At 34.6% G+C, this 25,974-nt stretch overlaps 1 protein-coding gene across 2 annotated transcripts in view; it reads left to right on the top strand.

The window, feature by feature from the left end:
• LOC114328997 (lysophosphatidylserine lipase ABHD12) overlaps positions 1 to 24,896 on the top strand; it is a 54,837-nt gene extending 29,941 nt beyond the window's left edge. For both annotated transcript variants that reach the window (XM_028278003.2, XM_028278002.2), the window contains 5 exons: positions 2,494 to 2,817; positions 3,845 to 4,095; positions 14,297 to 14,458; positions 24,275 to 24,402; positions 24,741 to 24,896. In XM_028278003.2, coding sequence (XP_028133804.2) covers positions 2,494 to 2,817; positions 3,845 to 4,095; positions 14,297 to 14,458; positions 24,275 to 24,402; positions 24,741 to 24,786 — 911 coding nt within the window. In that variant the 3' untranslated portion in view covers positions 24,787 to 24,896. The remainder of the gene's footprint in view (positions 1 to 2,493; positions 2,818 to 3,844; positions 4,096 to 14,296; positions 14,459 to 24,274; positions 24,403 to 24,740) is intronic.
• Positions 24,897 to 25,974: the final 1,078 nt, after the last annotated feature.

Consider the following 25,974-nt stretch of genomic DNA (forward strand, 5'->3'; position numbering starts at 1 on the left):
TTTTAGGTGGATGTGAGAGGTGGCATTCAGATTTTTACGGATAAAGTTAGGTGATAGCTTCGTTAATAATAATTGAATTAAGCTCCTTCTCAAATATGCAAAAAAAAATATTTAAAAATTTCAAAAAATTTCGTTTTTTTTCTACTTTTTTTGCTTATAACGTAAATCTATTCATTTTAGAACAAAGTCCTATAGGAATTAAACAAAGATAATTAAATTTTCTATCAGATGCGATTGGTTAAAAATGTCTTAATTTATCACCCCTGCTTCAAAATAGCAATAAATATAAAATAAGGGGGCAAAACAAGCCTGTCCTTATTCAATGATTTTCCATCACTTAGGTTACACTTGGAACCTTCCTAATTCGCTTAGAAAATTTTTGTAATGTGCTAAAACCGTACACCAAATTTCATTAAAATTGACTTACTAGATTTTGCATAATAATTTTGCAATCTAAACTTTTTTTAAAAAATTAAAATTTTTTAAAATCTTGCACAACAAAAACTAGAACATACCAAGATTTGTCAATTTTTTTACATATAAAGAAGTACTCCACCTATCTAATGCACTTTACAGAATTGAAATCGGATTATTTAAGCAGCCTCAGCAATGTTTTAAAGTTATAAACAATTTTTTGGCTTATAAACAAATTAGTGCTGTGGCCAGGAGGTGGTGCTACGGGCTCCTTTATTTAGATGGACCCAAGTTTTTTTATGTATTTTGACCCGTAGAACACGAATTTTTTGGGTAACAGTTGATCGGGATGTCGATAAGATTGTTATAAACAAAGAACTTGAGGAATTACGTAACATCGATTTCTCGCAAAATAAAACATTTTTTTGGATTTCTTGGGTAATTCTAAGCAAAAAATGTTCTTACAAGTTTCTTCGTAGGATGCATAGTTTTCGAGATAAACGCGGTGGAACTTTCAAAAAATCGAGAAATTGCAATTTTTGAACGCGAATAACGTTTGATTAAAAAATAAAATAGCAATTCTGCTGACAGCATTTGAAAGTTTAAGTCAAATTATACTGGTTTTAATTATTTGCATTGCTAAAATAATTTTTTTATTATTAAACAAAGCTGTTTTTTATAAGCCAAAAAACTGTTTATAAATTTAAAACATTGCTGGGGCCCCCTAAATAATCCGATTTTAATTCTGTAAAGTGTATTAGATAGGTAGAGCACCTCTTTATATGTAAAAAAATTAGCCAACTTCTAAATGGTCTACTTTTTGTTCAGAAAGATTTTAAAAAATTTGAACTTTTTTAAAAACATTTAGATTGCAAATTTATTATGCAAAATTTATTACGTCGATTTTAATGAAATTTGGTACACGATTTAAGTATGTTATAAAGAATTTTCTAAGCGAATTACTAAGGTTCTAACTGCCACCAAAGTGGTTAAAAAATATTGAATAACAACAGACTTATTTTGTCCCCTTATTTTGTATTTATTGCTATATTGCAGAAAAGGTAATACCTTGAGACATTTTTTACCAGTCGTATATCATACAAAATTCAATTATCGTTATTTTATTTCTGTACGACTTTGTTCCAAGACGAATCGTTTTAAAGTTATAAGCAAAGAAAGCAGAAAAAAATCGATGTTTTTCGAAATTTTTAAATATTTTAATTTTTTTATTAATGTTCCGGGCATATTTGAGAAGGAACATAAGTCAATTATTATTATTATAGTTGTCACCTAACTTTATCTGCAAAAATCCGAATGCCACCTCTCACATCCAAAAATAGACGTTTTTTCGCAGATCCTTACTGGTCTAATATGGGTTAATAAGCTAATGGGCAGATAATTTTGTAGGTCAGTTATATCTCCTGTTTTATGTAGCAGAATTGTTTGTTGCAGCCGTATTCTTATCGACTTTTCTCATGTCATAAGCATAAATTAAAATGCTCTTGTACCTATTTTGAGAATCAGAGTCTTGCCCTGTTCTTGAGGGATTTGATAACTAGTCCATCATCTTCCGGTGATTTATTGTCTTTCATCTTATTAATTGCTTGCCTAATTTCATTAAGCTTTGTCTCGCATTAATTCAGAACTTTGATTTAATATGGTTTTTTCAGTTACCTTTTTTATCTTTATTTCTATGTCCCATGTACCTACTCCTTACTTCTTGAGCGAAAATCTCCACGTTTTACCTTATAAACCCTAGAGGATGGAATTTTTTTTTAATTTTCCATCCTCTAAGTTATAAACCCTAATCCTAACCCTAACGCCTTTCAAGTTACCAAGGAAAACAGGTAATAAGCGCTGCTAACCTCACTCTAAGAGCCCGGACATATGACAGTGCTTAACACCACGTTTTACCTGAACAAAAATGGTATCGTACACGACATGCGTTATACAGAGTTGTTTTATTTTTTATACAAAGTAAAGATATCTTACTTGTTTTCTATTCTCTATTTTCTATTCTATTTTAGTACATTTTTCTTTTTTTGTATGTACTTAATTTCTTAACTTTGTATTTTTTAGGGGTAATCGACCCGAAAAACTATTCAAACATCGACCAATTTGGGATCAAAGGGGTGAAAAACTTCTACGTGAACTTGCAAGAAGATGACAACTCGACGCTGAATAACGCTGAAAACATTACCTTGGGCGTGTGGCAAATTTTACCTCATGAAATGCTAAGTGAACTCATAGACAACAACGACTACAATTATGATGGTGTTTTAAGTAATGGAAACTACAGTGTTCTGTTGTACATGCACGGAAATGGACAAGACAGAACTGATTCAGTCGGAACGTATGAGGTGTTGAGGAAATTTTTCCATATTTTTTCAGTGGATTACAGAAGTAAGAATGAGTCTCCTATTTTTCTTGTGTATATGTTTGTATGATATTTTAGTGACATAATTCTTAAAAATGGCAGACGGGCGCAGTTTTATAAAATTTATTTTAAAAAAAGAGAGCAAATGCTACTCGCGAGCTGCTTGATGATAATAAGTGCATTCGCGGATACCCTGGACAATTTGTCGCCGACAACTCCTAACCTCACCTAATATAAATAATACCGTTAATAGATAGATATACAAGTTATATGTACTTTTAACTAATATTAGTAACAAAGTATTAAATTATTATACTAGGTAAATATACTCTTGTATATTTATCTATTAACGATATTATTTTTATTATTTTAAAGTGCGCATGCGATTTGCTGACAATTTGTCGCCGACTAGTCGCCGACAGGCACCCGCGAACGCACCTAATATCAAATGTAGAAAGATGGCCTATTTTGGACACGTAGTAAGGGGAGACCGATATAATATTCTTCGACGCAGAGGACGCAGGGTAATTGGTAGAAAACAGGCCTCTTGGTTAAAGAATATCAGAGAGTGGATATGCATAAAGAAAGCAGAGCAACTATTTAGAATAGCTCGAGACAGAGACAGGAGACAGTTAATCGCCAACGTCAAGAGGACTACTTGATAGGGCACTTTAAGAATAAGAAGTTCAAAATGTACCATCCTTCTCAATAAACTTCAAATAACGTTTTTCGGTGGAATCAATAATGCGAGCTAGCATTGAGAGATCTTCATTGATGATATCTAACTCGATTGTTATCCGATGTTTGAGATCTTCGACTTTTTCGATCTTCGCACAAAACCTCTGGTTTTAAGCATACCACAGATTCATAAATCCAAAGGAGTAATGTCTGGCGACCTTGGAGGCCACGGTTCGTTTCCACGTCTTTCTCTTCTGACTTATGTCCACCCCTCTACCCTGTACCTTTCATAAAATGTATGAAAAGCTGTTTAAATGCTTGGTGTTGCTACCAAGCAACAACATGCTACATGCTACATATTCATTGTTATTTTAGGTTATGGAGATTCAACAAAAGGTGAGCTAACCGAAGCTAACGTAGTCGATGATATGGTAAAATTCTACAAATGGCTGCAGTTGCGGACCAACTCAAAAATATACGTCTGGGGGCACTCTCTCGGTACGGGAGTCGGTACCCATTTATTAGCAAATTTGAAGAACGAAAATATAAGCACCACGAAGGGACTGGTCCTGGAAACGCCCTTCACTTCAGTGACGGATGTAATGTTGACTCATCCTATCATAAAGGTAAAATCATGTTATTTTTGTATAATGAATAGAAATGTTCTGACTTTCATTTTTCCTTTTTTATTTGTCCTTTTTGAAGTGAATAATTCTTATCGCTCCGTATGGAATTTTTACGGGACTAAAATCGTATTGGGCGTCATCCAAAAATCGTGACGCGAGTGGTAACTTCGCGGTATACCGTACCTAATATACAGGGTGTCCCGAAAAGATTGGTCATAAATTATACCACAGATTCTGGGGTCAAAAATAGGTTGATTGAACCTCACTTACCTATATACAATAGTGCACAAAAAAAAGTTACAGCCCTTTGAAGTTACAAACTGAAAATCGATTTTTTTTATATGTATATCGAAAACTCTTAGAGATTTTTTATTGAAAATGGACATGTGACATTCTTATAGTAGCAATATCTTAAAAAAAAATTAAAGTGAAATTTGTGCACCCCATAAAAATTTTATGGAGGTTTTGTTCCCTTAAACCCCCCAAACAATTAAATTATTATTGTTACAGTATTAGGTAAACACAATATTTTTAAAACTTTTTTGCCTCATAGTACTTTTTCGATAAGCCAGTGTTTATCGAGATATCTTGAATATATTGCATATTGTATATGGTTACGTACGATTATTTATAGAGAGCTGTTAATAATCTGAAAATTTATTTATAATTTACATTATTAGGTATATTTTGAAAACGAAGCCACATCTCGGTAAAAGGTGACTTATCAAAAAAAAAGACTACGAGGCAAAAATTTTACTGTGTTTACCTAATGGTATCACAATAATAGTTTAATTGGAACGTACACAAACATTTGGGGGGTTTAAAGGAACAAAACCGCCATTAAATTTTTATGTAAACATATTAAAAAAGAAGCCGCATCCCGATAAAAACTGGCTTATCTAAAAAATACTAAAAACACGTAAAATTTTTAGAAACGTTGTGTTTAACTCATGGTACCACAATAATGAATTAATTGGAACGTACACAACAGTTGGGGGGGGGGTTAAGGGAAAAAACCCTCATAAAACTTTTATGGGGTGGACAAATTTCACTATAATTTTGTTTTAAGATGTTCCTGCCATAAGAATGCCCCATGGCCATTGTCAATAAAAAATCTGTAATAGTTTTCGATATATTAAAAAAAATCGATTTTCATTTTGTAACTTCAAAGGGCTGTAACTTTTTTTATGAGCACATTTTTACAATGGTAAGTTAGGTTCAATCAAACTATTTTTGACCCCAGAATGTGTGGTATAATTTATGACCAATCTTTTCGGGACACCCTGTATAATAAATGTAAACAAATATATTTATTATAAAAGGATTTTTTTATTTTAAATCAGAAATTACTTGTTTTATATTTTCCTTAGTAGAGCAATTTACTTTCGTACGCCTTATGCCGTACCTATAGCAGAGTGGACCTCTGGCTGTTGAGTGTCTAGCGATAATCCAAAAGAGAGGCAAATTCGTGAAATACAGTATAGTTGATTTATTTTAAAAAAACGGAAATATTAATCATAATCATTAGGTATTATTCTAACTTTATAATAATTTTGTAAAACATTGTGTGAATGGGAAAATATATTAGGTACCAAGTATATCAGGAATGTAATGTTTATAATAGTGTTAATAATTGTTAATCCGGATACTATTAACAAAGTTGCCGACCTTGTTATAAATATCTGATTGAAGTTCATTCTGACGTAAACAGTGAAACTGTTTACTGTCTTTTCTCACACAGTATTATACGGATTTCCCTTTCCCGTGCATAAAAAGCAAATACCAGACCAAAATAATAGAACGTCTAATGAATTAAACACGGTTATCTCCAAAATAAACAATAACCGAACCGAATCTTAAAGTTACATTTATGATAAAGCAAATAAAGACATCCCCATCCCTCCTCTGGTCAGAGCGTTTTTGCGTCAATAACTACATGCGAAAAAGTAGAGGAAAGTCGCCAATTATGGAATACCATTTTGTTTTGGGGATATAAAATAATACCTTTATAGAAATGAAAACAATTTACTGTTATGACACATCAGTCATACATTTTATATAATAATTAAAAGCCTTCTATTAAATATCTTAATTAACAAAAAAAATTCGAACAAAAAAACCAAATCCCAAATGAATAACCAAATATGGAATAGGTACCCATATATGGAATATAGGCATATAAACCAACATCAGTAACAAAAATAGACATAAACATGTGAGATCAAATAAATTTAAATAAGAAAATTGTGAAAAATGAAAAAAGTAGCTTAATTCACTTGCAGACATCACAGATCCATGTATGAAACTCTGGACCAGCACAATCATAATGAGCCCACTTACACTTAATCCACTATTCCATAATTAAGCAAAAACGACTGTCCATATTTGGATTTGTACATTAGTTCAAACAAGTATCAATATTTTTTCAAGTCGTAATGTTTTAATTACAGAAGGTCATAAAATATCAAAATAAAGGTACTATTGATATAGGTAATAGCATAACAAGTCTGTATTCATGCATAATAAACAATAATACTCGTTGAATATATTTACCTTTGAAATTTTCTGCGAGACGATAAAACAAAACGCGCCTGTCAGACACGTATCGTTCGCGCATCTGACACAGAGGTGTGAATACGATAATAAAGAGAGCGACTGAAATAGAGGATGGTCTTGTAGTGCGCTTCCAACTTATGTTTTCGGAGAAATCAAGGAATTCCATATTTGGGCACTATTCCATATTTGGTTACTTTCCTCTACCTCTCGTGTTAAAGTGTCTCCCGTTTTCTTTTCATTCCTGTAACTAAAAACCGATAAATATTGGTGAAACTGGTACAAATAAAGCTGGGAATGAATTATTTAGATGAAAATAAAAGAGCGACGTACTCATAATCATTTATTGTATTACTCCGACGATCGGTTTCGCTGTCTATAATTTGGTCAGCATCATCAGGTCCCGATGCATGCTGTGCAAATTATAGACAGCGAAACCGGTCGTCGAAGAATACAATAAATGCATTGTGAGTACGTATCTCTTTTATTTTCATTCATTATGAACTCATATAATATGCAACCTATTCAACATTTGCATTGTTTAAAGTTAAAAATCTCAACAATTGAAGTGCAGAATGTCTCAATGTTATTAACATTGTGAGTTAAATAAATAGTACCTACATAGCTAGTAAATACAGGATGTTTGGTAAATATTTTAAAAACGGTGCCAACGAATCGTTTTCGGCCATTTTTCAATATTAAAATGTGAAAATCTTGAATTGTCTGGTCCATGTCCGTATATCCATCCGTAAACACAACTCATCCGTTATTAAACCAGATAGAATGATTAATAAGGTGTCGAATGAAAGCTTATAACTAGAGTTCGGATTTAAAAGCTTAAAGAAACGCAAAAAAGAGCATAACAATTTTACGAAAAAAAGCATTTTATTATACAAAAAAGCATAAAAATAAGCATATAAATTTTGACAAACCATTTTTTTAAGAAAATATATATAATTATCTCTAGGCTTAGCTTAAGAACTAGTACAGACCTATTATAAATTTAATAATAAAATAGAATAAACAAAAAAATAGATAACTGAAACAAAAATGCTTTAACCTAATTTTTATCGACACGTTTTAGATGAAAATATATCATTTTTGTTTAAAGCATGAAATAACTAATTACTCATTTAAATGTTCCATCGTAAAGTTTCGGCACCTATCAATCAAAACATTTTTGTATATCTAAAAGCTTCTTTCAACGTCCACATAGTTATACTTTGCCACTACTGCCGGATCCATGTTTATATCTTCAACGTGTGTTCTCAATTTAAAACTGAAAATATTTTCTTCGTCTTTTGAAATCCTTAGTTTTTTGTTAATACATCTTTGAATTTTGTTAATACTATCTGACCAATTTTTCCAGGGATACCTTCCATCTTTTTTTTTCAAAACTGTTTATTTTTTGGATCGACTAAACTAATGACATTTGCTGTTTCTCCAAATATTTTATTGTTTCACTCACAGAACAAAAGTTGCTATTTTATCGATTTGCTAGCAGTCTCTTTAAGTTCCAATACGAAGTTTTTAAAATTTTCCATTTACCCCACCGAGTTAACACTGGTTCCGGTGGTAATGGAATGTTAGGAAATCTGTCTCTAAAAAGTTGCACCCTTAAAGGAGCTTTATTGATTTTTTTTCCATTTTTTATCAATTCATTAACAAGTGGAAATTGCAGCCGTATTCGCAAAATTAAATTCCAACAGAGGGCGCTCAAAATTTCAAAGATGGACGACAACGCTAGGAAAACAATTCATTTTGTCATTTGAATTTACAGTTCTAAAACGTTAAATTAAAATCATTTACAGGAGTGTTTTGCCAAAGTAACCACTAAGTTTTGCAACTAAGACATCTTATAACTTAAAGACGACTCAAAATTATATTTAATCTGTATGCATTCATTAAAATTTGATGCTAACTACTGATTTGTTTTTACCTTTTTTTCATAAAAGAATCTGGCCCCCGATAATCACACAGCGTTCTAAAAATTATTAATCTATCTTAGGTTTTCTAATTTTGTTTTTAATTTAATTAATAGGTGCACTACAGCAAGGGCGGATCCAGGACCGATTTTCGGGAGGGGCCATGAACTTTTTTTTGGAGAGGGGTACCGGAGGGTCTTGGGATAATTTTTTAAAAAATTTGGGTTTCAATGGTGAGTTTTAAGGCACTTTTCACACACTTTTGAGTGCCATAAATACATTCAAAACTTATGGTTATTAAAGTATTATTAAAGTCAGTAAAAATTCCTACATATTTCTTCGGATCCAAGTGCAGTTCTTTCAACAAGTTTAATACTATTTTTCCCAATGCTTCTCCTGTCAGGCCTTGTTCTTTCCCTTTTTCTGTTTTTCAGTAATTACTTTTATGTTCTCATAAGCGTCAATGACCTTAACAAAGTCTTCACGAATGTTGTTATTGTGTATGTATGTATCTTAAATTTAGAGAAAGCTGTTCCACGTGGGATACGTCGGTTATTTCGTCAAAAATGACAGAGTAATAATTTGCACTTTGAACCTGATTCATTATTTGTGCAATTATGTCTTCATCACAACATGTTATCAATTGATTTTGACTGGTGCTACTAATGTATGTTGCTCGGGAAGATGCTGTGGATAGGTGTTGTTTAAGAGTCTTATCTCCTGATGCGATTTTAAACCTTAACAATTCCCCTCATTGTTAGGTCCAGCATCTTCGTCCAGAAGCAGAAGGCTATCATCACGATGGCCTCTTAGAGGGTATTTTGTCGACTTAAGAACACTATAGGTTTTACTATTATGGGTCATTCCACGAATATACGACTCTCTTGGATTATCGCGACAACGAATATTTTAGTGTACAACATAGGAAGTACGAAAGTAAATGGCTCTAATAATTAATTCCAATAAACAGCAATGTAATTTTCAATTTACTTTCATTCTTCTTATTTTACACAGCAAAATATTCGTTGTCGAGATAATCCAAGAGGGTCGTATATTCGTGGAATAGGTTATAGTCGTAGTCTTTCTCTATTTTCTTGTATCTATTTAGACCTCTAAGAGTCTATCTGGTTAATGACTTACTTTTGCGGGTTGCTATAACTTTGTAGAAAATTCAGTCCAACCTGAACGCACTCCTTGTGGTATGATGTTTTTTCATGGGTTTGTATGGCTTTGTCTTTGACCATGACTTTGGCGAAAGATGTTAAATGTTTCGTGACAAGACTTTGGACTATCATCCCTTTATTGTGATCATATTTTTCGTTAGAAAAATAAAACGCAATACTTGATAAACAATCCCTTTTGACTGTACGAAAGCACCAAGCAACTCCTCTGTTCTAAGTGCTGGTGACCCAAGTAATGCTTCATTTCTTTTCTATTCTTTGTGTGTACACAATATGGAAATTGCTACGATTTTGATGGCTGACAAGGTCGTTCTAAAAATTGGCACTTTGTAAAATTATTAACGTTTTGATTTGCAAAACATCATATGTGATTCTTCAAGAATTTTGTTAATGCTTTTGTTCGATTCTAGTCTAGACAACATATTTACCTCCTGTTTTGTACAAATACATGTGAAACTAACAACATTTGAACTGCAAATACTTATTTAAATTTATATTTTTTTAAATTCTCGGAGGGGGCCATGGCCCCCATGGCCCCCTCCCTGGATCCGTCCTTGCACTACAGTTTATTTTACACCGACAGATAACAATTTTTAATTAAATAGAAACTGGAAACTAAGTAGGTGAATTTATTTTATAATAATTGTGTTCTGGAAATTACAAAGTGGTCGGGATATTTTTCATAACAATGTACATTCTATGTACAGAATATATACTACATTTTATTCATTTATTTAATTTTGCAGTCGCTTAAACATTAAAAAATACTACGTTTAATACAAACGTTAAATTAACAAAATGTGTGATTTGGCATTGGTTAATTTAGGTCATTACGTAGAGTATAATAGGAATGAATACTGAGGAACACTGCAATAGTTTTTTTAAGTCGAAATTATTGTTAATTACAACATAAACTGACCGCAAATATGTACACAAGTTAATGGCAAAGTCAATATTTTCCTTGAGTTGATGCTTTTCAATTTCGCCACCAGGCGTCGCCCACTTTGCGGTTCCTCGCCAATAGTCTCAGCAACGCGATTCAGGCCGTGTGCTAGACACGTACAGTGATTTAGATTTGGATAAAACACTTTAAGATTTAATGCCGTTTTGATCATATTGATATTTGATGCGTCGAAAAGCATTAATACTATTTTGTTGGTGGGCACAGCCTCGGGAAGATAAAAATTTGCTAAAGCGTCATTTACGAATATTGGAACTGTATTGTTATTTATTGCTTCTAGTTCTTTTGAGCACACTAAATAACCCTTTGTCAAGATTTCTTCGTGAAGTACGCCTATGAAGTAATTAGCGACGTATCTTCCACAAATATATGTAGCCTCGTCCACAGTAAACCAGATGTAATTGTTTCCCACTAGTGTTTTTACTTTTTTTTTGGTTTTATTTTAAATGTAATTAACATATTTTTTCGCAGAGTATTTTCATCCGGCACATGTCTTCAATAGTAGGCACTTTTCCAAAAATGATTTAAAACTTTCATTTTGCAATTTATTTAAAGGGAGATCAGAGTCCAAAATTGCACTACATAGATCAAAATTAAATTTCTTCTGTTCGCAAATGCAAAAAATGATAATAGTATATAAAAAAGCACCAAATAAGCACAAAAATTCAAAAAAAGCATAATATGTAATTAAAAAAAAAGCATAAAAAAGGGCTGTCAAAATGACTTAATTTTGCGTATTTCGTTCGTATTTAAAAAGAAAATAGTCTGCTTGTATTATTTACCATAAGCATTATGCTTAGAAATCCGGACTCTACTTATAACCCAAAGATGGTAGTAAAGATCAGAACATTTGAGGTAGAACCTACAGTTCCTAGTTCCAGAATTGCAACCGGAAGTATTGTTTTAAAGTCCGTATTAAGTGCCGTAGCAATACGAGAAAAAATATATTCTTTCGGTATTATATCACTTCTGGTTGAAAAGTTGTAGCCGGAAGTGCCACAATAAGGTCGCGTCATATTATAATGCACGTCGCGTTTTCGGCACGTAGCGTTTCGTTTGCGAAAAATATAATTTAATGGTTTTTAAATTGAACAATTCATATTGTGCGTATAAGACACGTAACGTAGCGTATAAGACACGTTACGTCTGCGTTCGGTTCATTCGAAAACAATATTTTTCGGATGTTGACAGATACGGGTCGTTTACCCCTTGTTATTTATGTAGGTATTTCTTTGAATTTGATACCGAGTATTTAGACCGGTCAGTATCGTCGCCCTCGCTAGCGATATTATTCCGATTCGATTTTTTGCACAAATTTACTCAAAGAGAGGTTCTTATAACATATCCACAGGGTGCCAGGCGGTGCCGTGGTCGAAAAATTGTTTAAACAATCTTTTTTAAACAAATTCACAAAAATATTTTTTCATTCGAGCAATATTTTTTTTAGATAATTTGGGTAATTCTGAGCAAAAAGGTTTCTTGTCATTTTTCTCTAAAATTGCGAAAAATCAAGGCTTAATAACTCGATTAAAAATTATTATTATGAATTTCAATAAGTGACCAAATCAAGTTTCAAACAACTTCTTCAAGGTCCTGAAGAGATTTTTGTCATTATTTTATTACAAAGCTGTTATTTTTAACTATTAACTATTACCGCTATAGTCCAACTGTATCGTCGCCCCCGTTAGCGAAATTAGATTTTTTGCACAAACTTACTCAAAAAGAGGTCCTTATAACACATCAACAGGGTTCCGGGCGGTGCCGTGGTCTAAAAATTGTTTAAACAATTTTTGTTAAACAAATTCACAAAAAGAATTTTTTATTAATAATTTAATTAAACCCAAATTAATAATAATTTGAGTTATTCTGGGCAAAAAAGGTCTCTTGTGATTTTTCTCTAAAATTGATTGTTGTCGAGTTATATGGCCATTTCCGCATTTTTGCAAGATATGTTTTTTGCTAAGAATAACCCAAATTATCTAAAAAAAAATCGTTCGTAATGAAAAAATTATTTTTGTGAATTTGTTTAATAAGAATTGTTAAAACAATTTTTTGACAACGGCACCGCCCGGCACCCTGTGGAGGTGTTTGTTATAAGGACTCTTTTTGAGTAAGTTTGTGCAAAAAATCTAATCGAAATAGTTTCGCTAACGGGGGCGACGATACAGTTGGACTATAGCGCTAATTGTTAATAACTAAAAATAACAGCTTTGTAGTAAAATAATGACAAAAATCTCTTTGGGACCTTGAAGAAGGGGTTTGAAACTTGATTTGGTCACTTATTGAAATTCATAATAATACTTTTAATCGAGTTATTAAGCCTTGAAAATGGCCTTTTCACATTTTTCAAATTTTTAATCGCATGTAACTTGACAACAATCAATTTTAGAGAAAAATGACAAGAGACCTTTTTTGCCCAGAATGACCCAGTTTATCTAAAAAAATATTGCTCGAAATGAAAAAAATATTTTTGTGAATTTGTTTAAAAAAAATGTTTAAACAATTTTTCGACCACGGTACCGCCCGGCACCCTGTGGATATGTTATAAGGACTTCTTTTTGAGTAAGTTTGTTTAAAAATATCGAATCGGAATAATTTCGCTAGCCGGGGCGACGATACTGCCCGGTCTAATTTAAAAAGTAGTTTTCGAGGCAATTTGTCATGTAAGCATGTGTTGTGACAATAAACACATCTGCACCGCACCAAACTGAAACCAACGGAAACGTTCTATGTATGAAAATGTGAATGGGCAGTCCGATTGCCGGTCTGCAAACGCTACGTGCCGAAAACGCGACGTGCATTATAATATGACGCGACCTTTATAGTCGCAGAAATAGTAGGTACATGTGATATATCAATCGACGCGTATTGAAAGGTCGAGCTCGAATATCTAATTCAGGTTTTGATATCATTTCCGACTAAAAAGTTGTGGCCGAAAGTTTGTCAAAAATGATTCAGAATTAGTTAAATTTATCAGTCGACGAAAAGTTACTCGAAATCGAAAAGTTCAAATATCGACTTCTGGTTCTAATTCCAGTCCCGCTGACTAAAAACCTAGGACTTGCGAAGTCCAATTATTATTGCTCGTTTTATAATTCATGAGTATATTTTATAGCCCTTTTTAAATACACAGTAGAACCCCGCAAATCCGACGCCACTAATCCGAACGTTCGGTAAATCCGAACCAACTAACACTTAAAAAGATTTTTATTATAGAGAGTAAAACCAGAAAATTGAACAACGTAGGATTAATAGGACTTTGCCATTTTAAAATTTCTTAAAAATGAATACATACTTTCTATATGTATTGCTTATGTAAGTTAAACATAAACTTATGTACTTCGATTCTCTTGTAGTTAACTTGAATCCAAAAATATTGTCCACACTCTTGCGAGAACGTTTTGCAACTCAAAATCAACAACAATGATTGCTTTGAATTATTAGTTAGGCTAATTTTCGGATAATCCGAACTTTTCGGAATCCGAACAGGCTGTCCCCCCAATTAGTTCGGATTTGCGGGGTTCTACTGTAGTTTAGAGGCATATATACTGTACTATTTACTAAAATATGTTGGTTTTCAGATGTTCTCGTGGCTGCCTTGGTTCAGATCAACTTTGATACAACCTATGATAGACAACGATTTTAATTTCGATTCAGCAAAACATATTTTGGATGTAGACTGTCCCATTATGATTGTCCACGCCAAAGACGATGACATTATTCCGTATTCATTCGCTACGGAGGTAATAATTATGATTAGTACTTAATTCATTTTATCTTCTATGTTTATGTATCGTCCTCTGCTTCTTGTGCCCTCTGGGACCACGAAGAAGATGGATTGATGATGTGGAAGAAGACCTAAAGATTATAAGGGTCAGAAGATGGGGGGAAGTTGTCAGGAATCGACAGGAGTGGCGACTTCTTTGTGAGCAGGCCAAGATCCACAACGGATTTTAATACAATATAATAGGTATTAAATACCAATGTGTACTTCCAATCAGGCGCGGATAAAGGGGGGTCAACAGGTCCATGGACGCCCTATTGTATTTAGTCTATAAGTATTTTTTTATTATTTTTTTCTGTTAACTCTAAACTTTAAGCCATCAGTACAGCACTAAATTACACGACAACCGCTTCCAAAGAATTGAAAGAAGCCATAAAATTTAATAGAACACCCTTCTCTGAAAAATAATCTGCAGGCGCATTTGTTTGGATACCGGTGGAACCATAAACAACGGAAATATTTTTCTCAATTCAAAGAATAACAAAAATGATATTTTAAAATGCAAATACATTACACTGGGTATAAACCTTATCTCATGAAAAGTCACGATTCAAATTTGCGATACAATAAAGATATAAAAATTTGTATTTGACTAGATAATCCATGCTTACCTACCCATTGATGGTAGAAAGGTTCATCTTTATGGTAAAGAACGACCAGTGAGATTAATAGTCGTGAATTGTCTATCAATCCTATTGATACCGTAGGTATCTGGGATTATATAGTGTAGTTTATCCTTAAAGTAAGTGTAAGTCGTATAGCTAAATCTGGAATTGAGGTAAGTCTGGCCCCCCTATTATAAATTTCTAGATCCGCGCCTGCTTCCAGTTACCAGTATGACTAGATAGTCCACAGCAACTAAACTCAGAGTGGTCCAAAGAAGAATAGAACTTGGGCCATTGACTCTCAAAGACAGGGTTAGAAACGAAGAAATCAGAAAAAAGAACAGGCATCATAGTTCATAGATGTCATAGAGCGAATAGCATGGAATTGGACGGGCCATTTGGCTAGAATGAATGACGACCCAACAAATTACAGTGTGGGAACCACGAGGAGACAGAAGAAGCAGATGTATACCACCTACACGATGGACTGACGACTTCAAAAGGTTCGTTGAAATTTGGCTGCAGGAAGCTTAAGACCGACAGAACTGGAAGAAATTAGGAGAGGCCTTTGTTCAACTTTGGATACAGAAGGCATGATAATGATTTAGCCATACGGCTCACACTCCCTCTAAGGGGAAAATTGACTCATCCCAGATACCTACGGTATCAAAAGGATTGAGCTCTGGTGGGACTCTTTCCGTGTTATCGAGCCCTAGGTGACTTGGAATGCAGGTGTATCTCCCAAAAATTTTCGTACACTTCTGGCCGTCGCGAGTAGTACAGCTTTCTGCATGGTCTTATAAAGATGTTCATTCAGACCCAGCTTTTTTATGCTTTCGAGGAGGGTCTTCGGAATGACTCCAGTAGTAGACATGATAATCGGTATCGTCTGGGTACTTTGCATTCTCCATTGCCTTCGTATTTGAATTTCCAGATCTCTGTACTTGGCGATCTTTTCAGTAAATTTACTACGGATATTATTGTTGTTAGGTATCGCCACATCAATTAGTGTTGTTTGTTTTGTTAATTTATTAACTAGTATGAGATCTGGTCTATTATGTGCCACTGTTTGGTCTGTGAGCACAGTGCGGTCCCAGTATAGCTTGTAGTTGCCATCCTCAAGCATACTCTCAGGGACGTATTGATAATACGGGAGATGATCCGTTTGGAGAAGTCCCAGCTTGATAGCTATCTCCTGATGAAGGATTTTTCCCACTGCGTCATGCCGTTCCTTGTATTCAGTTGCAGCAAATGCCTGGCAGCCCCCTGTAATATGTTGGATGGTTTCTTGGGCTTGACATCCATATCGGCATCTGTCGTTTTGAACCTGAGGGTCTTTGACGATATATTTCAGGTAATTTCTGGTTGGTATAACCTGATCCTGAATGGCCAGTATTGATCCCTCCGTTTCAGGGAACATCTTTCCTGATGTCAACCAATAGTTCGACGCTGTATTGTCGACATAATCTTGGCTGACCTCATTGGGATGTCGCCCGTGTAGAGGTTTACCCATCCAGGTGCGCAGTTTTTCGTCTTTAGTGAGGTGGATTATGCGCATTTCTGGTTCCCTCAGTTTAATCGGTGTTGTGTCATCTACTGCGCAGATAGCGCGATGTAGAGTAGATGTCTCAGCCTGCATCTGAAAATAAGTTCTTAAGTTCGCAATTTGTTTGTCTAATTGCTCACCTATATCCATAAGTCCTCTTCCTCCTAAATTCCGTGGTAATGTCGTTCTTTCCACTGCACTTTTGGGATGGTGTTTTTGTGCCTTTGTAAGGTGCGTTCGTACTTTTCGCTGAAGATTTTCTATGTCCGTTTTTGTCCACTTAACAATGCCAAATGAGTAGCTAAGCGCGGAACATGCGTAGGTGTTTAGTGCCTTAAACAAATTTCTACTGTTAAGGTGTGAGCGAAGCAGCTGTTTTACCCTTCGTATAAACTCTGTAGTTATCTCTGTTTTCATTTGTTTATGGTCAATTTTCCGCGCTTGCTTTACTCCAAGATATTTATACATATCGTTTTCACCCATGGCCTCGATGTTCTGGCCATTTTGCATATCGAATCCTCCGGGCTGTACTTTTCCTCTGACTATATTTAAAATACGGCACTTGTCTAGCCCGAAGTGCATACTAATATCATTAGAAAAAGTTTCTACAGTTTTTAGCATCTCATCGAGTTGGTTGCGAGTGGAAGCCATTAATTTCAAATCATCCATGTACAATAAATGATTAAGCTTCGCCACCACATTGTTGTTATTTTTGATGCTAAAACCTGCGTCTGTGGAGTTTAATAGCTGAGATAGTGGGTTCATAGCTAGACAGAACCACAGAGGACTCAACGAATCTCCTTGAAACAGGCCCCGGCTGATTGCGATATTTTCAGTTTCGATGTTAATTTCACCAGGTATTTGAAGGTGAATTCTAGTTTTCCACTCTGTCATTATATGCTCTAAAAAGGTCACTATATTATCATCGACTTTATATATTCTCAATATATCTATAAGCCATTCATGCGGCACTGAATCAAAGGCCTTCTTGTAATCAATGAAGGCAGTAAAAAGATTCCTCTTTTTGGAATACGCCTGGTTAGAAATGACTGAGTCGATGATGAGTTGTTCTTTGCAACCCATGGAACCCTTAGCGCATCCTTTCTGTTGAGGCTCTATGATATTGTTCAGAGCACAGTGTTGGTAGATACGCCGGGCTACACAGGATGTGACCAATTTATACAAAGTTGGAAGACAAGTAATTGGGCGGTATTTGGCTGGATCTTGGGTGTTATTTTGATCCTTCGGTATTAAATAAGTGGTACCCTGAGTTAGGAATGCTGGTATATCCTGCGGATTAGAAATAACATGATTAATTAGTGTTGATAAGCACTCATGAACACTCCAAAACTTCTTGAGCCAAAAGTTTTGAACTCCATCTGGTCCAGGAGATTTCCAGTTATGAAGCTCTTTGATGATATTTGAGACTTCTTCAGTAGTGAAGGGTTCGTAAAGGGTAGTAATGTAGTGTTGGCAGTTCTGTGTCGTATCTTCTATCCACCCAGCATTGTTGTTAAGAGCAGCTGGTGTGGAAAGTTGATTTCCCCAAAACTCATGAATTTCTTCTTGGCTTGGGTAAGTCTTATCGACACGTTCTACAGTGGAATTGAGTTTTCGATAGAACGCCTTCTCAGAACTCTCAAAAAGAGCATTGTCGCTTTTGCGGTTGTTACTAACTTTGTACCTCCTTAGTCGCCCTGAATAAACGGAGAGTTTTTGTTTTAATGTATCCAGACACTGATGGGCTGTGTTGTTTTCTGGAGCATATCTTGAGTGTCTTGCGGTACTCAGCATTATTTCTTCAGCTCTCCTGATGACTTTTCTACTTGTTACACCTCGTATGTATTCTGTGACTATACCAATATCCTTACGTAGTAATTCAATCTTTCCGAGCAGTCTTTTTTCCCAGGGTGCAATTCTGTTACCAGTTCTTTCGTTATTAGTACCCCGTCGTGTTCTGATCTTAACGCCCATTACATTAGCAATTGCTGTTGCTGCACAGTAGATTACCATGTGCAAATATTCTAATGTGTGGGCTTCTACGATATAATTGGGTAGGACTTCAGTGTTCACAATTTGTAACAGCGCCCCTAGTTTTTTACAAGAGTTTATTCGTGGTAGCGGTGGTCTGCTAAGTGGGATTGTTCCATTAAACTCCTGTACCGCACGTGCCATTTCGCTTACTAGGTTATCACGTAACTCGTTGTTTTCCTGCTCTGTATTGCCAGGTTGCCTGTATTGCCATGATAATGATATTATTATTATTATTATTACATAACAAGTAAGGGCAGAGGAGCAAGCTCCTATTATGCCCAAAAACAAAGAAAAATAACAATGTAAAATAACTACTGACAGTTACATAAAATAAGAGATATTAGTAAAATATCCATAGAAAATTTAACATCGTGCAATTTTTATGTATGAAATATTGTCGTATCCAGTCTGTTTTTAAACGTATTCACTGTAGTTGCTGATATGGTGTCTCGATCTAAATTATTCCAAATATTAAATATCCTGTTAGGCAAGAAGTTTACTCTGGACCGTGCTATTGCCTGCTCCTTCTTTAATTTGTATTGGTGGCCTCTTAATCTATCATCTCGGTTTATGGTAAACATGGTATTTAGGTTTCCAAAGTTGTATTTCAGAATTCGGAAGCACAAAATTAGATCACCTCGAAGACGTCGACGCTCGAAAGTCGTTAGATGAGCCATGGTGAGTCTATCTTCATAACAAGGTCTTACGCAGCCGAATGCGAGTCTTGTAGCTTTACGCTGCACATTTTCGATTAATACCTTGTCACGAGCGAGATCTGGATTCCAAACCGGTCCTGCAAACTCAAGAGTAGGTCTGACGTATATTGAATAAAGTCTGCACATGGAATTTAAAGAAATACGTGTAAAACACTTACGTATCAGAAATAGTTTCGAGTTTGCACGTTTACACACCGACACAGTATGCTCCGACCAATTTAAGTCACTGTTAATTATCACTCCGAGGTCGTTGTGGGAGGTTACCGAGCTTAAGGGATGTCCATTTATAAAGTACGGTAGTGACGGGTTGTTCTTGCCAATGTGTAGTACAACGCATTTCTCAAGGTTTAGAGGAAGTAACCATTCCAAGGACCACTTCAATATTATATCGAGATCATGTTGAAGAACATGTTGGTTAACAATAGGATTAACGTACAACTTGGTATCATCAGCGTAAATGGAAACCTTACTAGATATAATGAGTGGAAGATCGCTTGTATAGACACAGAAGAGAAGTGGTCCAAGTACCGATCCTTGTGGAACTCCGCTCTTGACAGGTTTATCTGATGAATATGCTTCCCCAACACGAACTCGGAAATACCTATCAGATAAGAAATTCTGAATCCAAAGGTTTAACTTTCCGCGGATACCAAAGTGATCCAATTTAGCTAGTAGTCGACGCTTGGGAACACGGTCGAAAGCTTTGGAGAAGTCTAAGTAGACTACGTCAACAGGATGCCGATCGTTTAAAGATGACGACCAATCGTTAACACAATGGAGTAAATTCGTGATTGCTGAACGACCTTTAATAAAACCATGTTGTTGGTGAGGAATCACATTTTCGTGAAGGAGAAACTCAGACATAGCTTCGGAAATAATGGCTTCCATGATCTTGCTGACAATAGGTACTAGGCTGATTGGGCGATAATTATTGCAATCAAGTTTATTGCCTTTCTTAAAAATAGGAGTAACCGAAGCCAATTTCCACGATGAAGGGAGATAACCCTGATTAAAGGAAGTATTCATCATAAGGGATAGAGGGATTGCTACAGAATCTGCGCATTGTTTTAGGAAAAAGGAGGTTAGTCCGTCCAAACCAGGCGATGAATTGTTGCGTAGTTTCCGTAAATGTTGTTTAATTACCTCCGGTGTGAAAGAGATGTCATTAAGAGTTGCATGCAAACGTGGACACATTATTTGAGGAACGGCATCATTAGGTTCATCTGTAAAAACCTGAGTGAAAAACAGCGATAAAGCATCAGAGGATTCTTTATTCGAGGAACATAAAGACCCGTCGGCTTTTTGAAGCAATGGTATGGAGACTTTAGATGATAAAGATGTGCGAATGTACCGGAAAATTTTCTTACTATTATCACTTGCAATGATAGATTCTTCAAAATCTTTCCTTAGGTTTAGCAAAGATTGTTTACTCTATTGGAAAATCTACGGTGAACAAGAAAATCATCAAGGGAACCTGTGCGTTTATAAGATTGCCAAAGCTTCCGTTTATGTCGAATTAAGCGTGTAGCGGCAAGGTTGATCCAAGGTTTTAATTGATTTCTAAACAGCTGACGTTCAGTTGTATGAACTGAAATAGTTCTAGTTGTAGTGTCCAGAAAAGTGTCCCACATTGACGAGGGATCGATTAAGTTATGAAAAAGGTTATTCCAATTAAGTTGATGTAAAGCGGAATTAACTTTAAAGAAATCTGTAACTGTTATAGTCTTTGTATACATTTTGTTAAGACTTTTCGATAAGTTAAACTGAATGTGGAAAGTTATCACTGCGTGATCGGATTTTCCAATTGGAGAAGATATGTCTATCGTTGAAATTAATTGTTCTTCGTTTGTAATTACCAGGTCGACCGTTGATGGTTGATTATTAAGTCTAAATCTAGTAGGTTTGGTGATAAGTTGCGACAGGTTGGAATTTATAATAAAATTTTTAAATAAATTATGAGAGCTAACACCGTCAGATAACGAAATAGCTGGCCATGAGATATCGGTAAAGTTAAAGTCACCTACGATAACAAGATTGTCAAGAAGTGATATTTCCTCAAGTAATTCAATAAAAAGATTATCAGTTCCTGGTTGGGTATCAGGGGGACGATACAAGCAAATTAGATTCATGGTAAATGAATTTCTGGTGATAGTCAGGTGAAGAATATCTAATCTGGCAGTCTGAATATCTTTAGCACAAATAGAAAAGTTATTAGTAATTAACTCCGAAAGATAAATACAGACCCCACCTCCTACGCGATTTTGTCGGTCTTTACGATAAATAGTGTAACTAGGTATGGCAATTAAAGAGTCAGGAATATTATTATTCAACCAACTTTCAGCTATACAGATAATATGAGGTGTTATTAATTGAATATTACATACAAATTCAGTAAATTTAGCATTAAGTGAAGCAATGTTTGTATAAAGAAGTAGCCAATCGTTGAACATAGAGGAGTTTGGGTCAATGGCGAAATGTAGTAATTTTAGGAATGCCTTGGATGTACTTAATTGTCAAGTCCCGTTCACCATTGTTTTTTCTAGTTTCCAGTTCGCTTCGAAGGTCTTTAAACGTTGTTGTTGAATTGGAGTTTTGTCGTCAATTATGGAGAAGGATTCAGTGTCTTTATCTTCTAGAAGCTTGGATTTGTTGCGTAGAATTTGTTTAGCAAAATAGTCGGAAGACATAACCACTTTTAACATACGAGGGAAACGTTGATTAGGTTTGCCAACCCTGTAAAAACTCAGCGGAGTTTCTTGACACCCAACAGAACTCAATACCGATGTAATAACATTATTGTCATGATCTTTTTTAGCCTGAGATGTAGAACCCACTTCGGGGACGCCTCTGATTAACACATTTTTGGCTCTTGTAATACGATCAACAGCTTCGTTAGCTATATTATCCGCAAATTCTACTGATTTAAGAGAGTCAATCTGCTTTAATTTTTCATTTAATTCGGCCAGTTTATTATCAAATGCATCCATTTTACTGTTAATATCTAATTTGAGATCAGATAAAAGATCCTTAATTTGAGAAATGTTAGCAACGTTTGTGTTACAAGAGTTGCACAGAATACAAATACCACGAACTTTCTGTCTGGTTACCCGATCGTCAAGTGAAACCTCTGTGCAGCCCATGTGAATTTGTCGTTTACATCCATCGCACTGAAGTTTTCGATTATTGGCAGGTATCGGTTTTAAACAATTCCCACAATTAGGTGACGTAGGCATTGTAAAGTTTTTACTGTGAATATGCTGATAAGGTTTACGAATATGATAAAATGTACTCACAAAAACTGTTCCAAAAGGCACTTTAGATTGCAAATTTTACACTAACTAATTAGCACTTTTTGTAGAGTTTATTGCACTTAATAGGATAGTTTATGTCTAATGAATTAATAATTAGTATATTATACAAAATCAAACGATTTGTTCGGAGCTACGAAATACGTGGCGATTGACTTACCAGTGATGTTGATGATAATGACCCAGGCAACCAAATATCGTTTACAAAACGTTGAAAAAACGTCATAATTATTACCAAACCACGTCAGTTTGTCACGTTTTTTCGACGTCGAAAGTCACGTGAATATGTCCCGCCATAATTGACGTCATTTGTATTACGTTTTAAATACGTGATATAAAAAACGTAGTTATTATGTTGTTTTTTTAGATTATTTTTCATTTTATGGTTTTAAGAATACAGAATAATAATTATTCGTATGGGCAGTGTTGGTATTGCAATTTTTCATTTAACTTTTTTAAATTTAGCTTATAGGCTAAAAGTAAAACCAAATGGGAAACTATAAAATGCATAGAATTACAATAGGTACCCTCAATGCAACATTATAGAGTTTTCACTTTTTATATAGGTATACTTACTGTGTCAAAACTGAAACAACATATAAACTAATAAATAATTTGTTAACAAATTAATTTCTTTTATTTGTGAACACGTTTCTTCAACTAAATATCTAAATGAAAAGTCTTATTTTTATCACACAAAGCACGTAAACAATAAATGAAAAATTTCTTATGACAATTCAAGCTTGCAAACGTCAATATACAATACATTATAAGCATTAACTCGTTAAGCTCCTCCCATTTTTGTGACGTCAGATTTGGGCTGTCTGAAATGAAAACGTGTTTTTAAACGTATTTTAACGTCATTAATCTTACGTATTTAAAATCACATACAAAAGACGTTTATACGACGTAATGTTCAAACACGTGTATATATTGAACCAAAAGCTGACGTTTCCTCGACGTTATTGACGTCACTTAGTTGCCTGGGGATGATGATGATGATGATGGTGATGATGATTAAATATCAAAAGAATTTATATCTGACAAGCGTCTTGAGTGAAATTTATTTTAACAATCCACCTTTGTCGACTTTAAACAGGGGTGGGCAAAAGTCAGCTGACAAATTTTCAAAAAATAATTATATATTTACAATACGTATTCAAAGAGTTAACCATTCATCTCAATACGAATTAGTAATGCGACCAAACATCTCGAAATCTTCATTTATGATAACACTCAATTGTTATCTAATGTTTAAGATCTTCGACATTTTCGATCTTCGCGAAAGAACTCTGTTCCTAAGCATGCCCCAGATTAAGAAATCCATATGAGTAATGTCTGGTGAGTTTGGAGGCCACAAAAAACCAATATGCGTTCGTTTCGAGATCGACTAGCATACTGAGTTATGCCCAGCCGGACGTGTTGCTGGATAATGCACGCTGACCGCGGGAGAAAGCTGTGGAATTCACTCATGCGTCGTTTCCGAGGACTGATTTATGCCCACCCCTGTATTTTTGCATTTTTTTAAACGTAGTGTTTTTTAATTGAAATAATTTGTATTTTCAGCTTTACAACATTGCCATAAATAACAGAGATTATTCATATCAAGGAAATGTCACATACCATCTTCTTGAGGCACATGGCTATAGGCACATGTGGATTTATAAGTCACCAGATCTACCAATCTATACAGGGTAAGTATATTTTTAAAAGTTTATACTTAATTCCAACGTAAAATAATGCCTATAACACGAACTGCATTTGAAGAAGAAGAGCAAACTCTGTATGCACACCAACCATGGAAATGTTTATATGAGTATGTCTTTTAACATACACGCCTAAACCCTTCACAACGTCATTTTGCAGCAGTTCTTAACAATGTATTAAGACTGAAGGATCAAATTACCCTTATCATTTAAACCGTATTTCCTTAAGATTTTTTTGGAACATTTATATAGCAGTGTTTGATATGTTTGGTTTAATCTTAATGTTCTGAATTTTACTTTTACTTATAGATACTTTTATGTTTTAGGAACTTTATAGACGAATGTGAAGATTTCGATAACAAATTAGATTAAACACAATATTTATGATCGCATAGCGACAAGAACTCGAATGATGTGATAATTATGGGAGCAACTTTTCTAATTTTAAATTAAAGAAATAAAATCGAAAATTTTAGTACTTACTTTTGTGTTTTTTTACCTCGATGTTCAGTAAAATCAAATACAAATCCTATCAATTTTTCTTGAATTCTTCTTCCATAATACAGTCGAATCCGCTTATTAGAATCCCTGTTATATGAATATCTCGGTTTATGGAATATGAATTCGAGATCCCGAAACCTTTCCATTTACTCCTTAATAAATTTATCCGTTTATTGGAATATGTTCAAATTAAATAATACCGCTTATTAGAATATTTTTCAGGTCAGCGAATAAATTTTTTGTACAATTTACTAAAAAATTAAATTATGTTTGGTATTATGGTTTGTAGTCAAGGGCCTATAACATTTGTATTGCTGGTTTACATATTATTAGGGTTTCATAATAAGTAGATAATATATATTTATTACTTTTTTACGAGTACCAATTCGATCTTAAGCCGATAAATGCATAAGTCATAAAGTAATTTTTATTTGTCTACAAAGTTCTATACATATTGCCACCCACTTAGTTGCCTGTTATAAAATTTTTAGAAGCAGTTTACATATTTAGAATTTACCCAGAGAGTACCTACTTGTTTGCAAGAAGTGAATCATGGCTTGGTTAAATTTGAAAAGAAAAGATCTTTAACCAGACGTGAGGTTGAATAATGTAACAATCCATGTCTTGCCGAAAATACAACTTTGATTCAACCAATGGATTAAGGATGACCACGAGGATTAACAACAAAAAAGATATAATTACCGATGATTTCTCAAGAAAAAATAAGTAATTTTGTTATATATGCATTTTAATAAGAAAATATTTACATATCTATATGTATATTTAGTGTGACCAACTAGCCCGAAAAATCCGGGACATGGCTCGAATTACAAAGTTGTGTCCCGGCGTCCCGGACAAGGCTTGCGGGCCGCATATTTACAGATGCTTGCGTGTGTAGACACCAGGGTGTTGAAATCAGTTAGGGTTTGGAAAAACAGTACATTTACACATGCTAGCGCGTTTTGACACCACGGTGTTGAAATCAGTTAGGGTTTGGAAAAACAGTACGTTTACAGACGCTAGCGTGTGTTGACACTAGGGTGTTGAAATCAGTTAGGG

Source organism: Diabrotica virgifera, chromosome 9, assembly GCF_917563875.1.
Source record: "Diabrotica virgifera virgifera chromosome 9, PGI_DIABVI_V3a".
NCBI lineage: Eukaryota > Metazoa > Arthropoda > Insecta > Coleoptera > Chrysomelidae > Diabrotica > Diabrotica virgifera.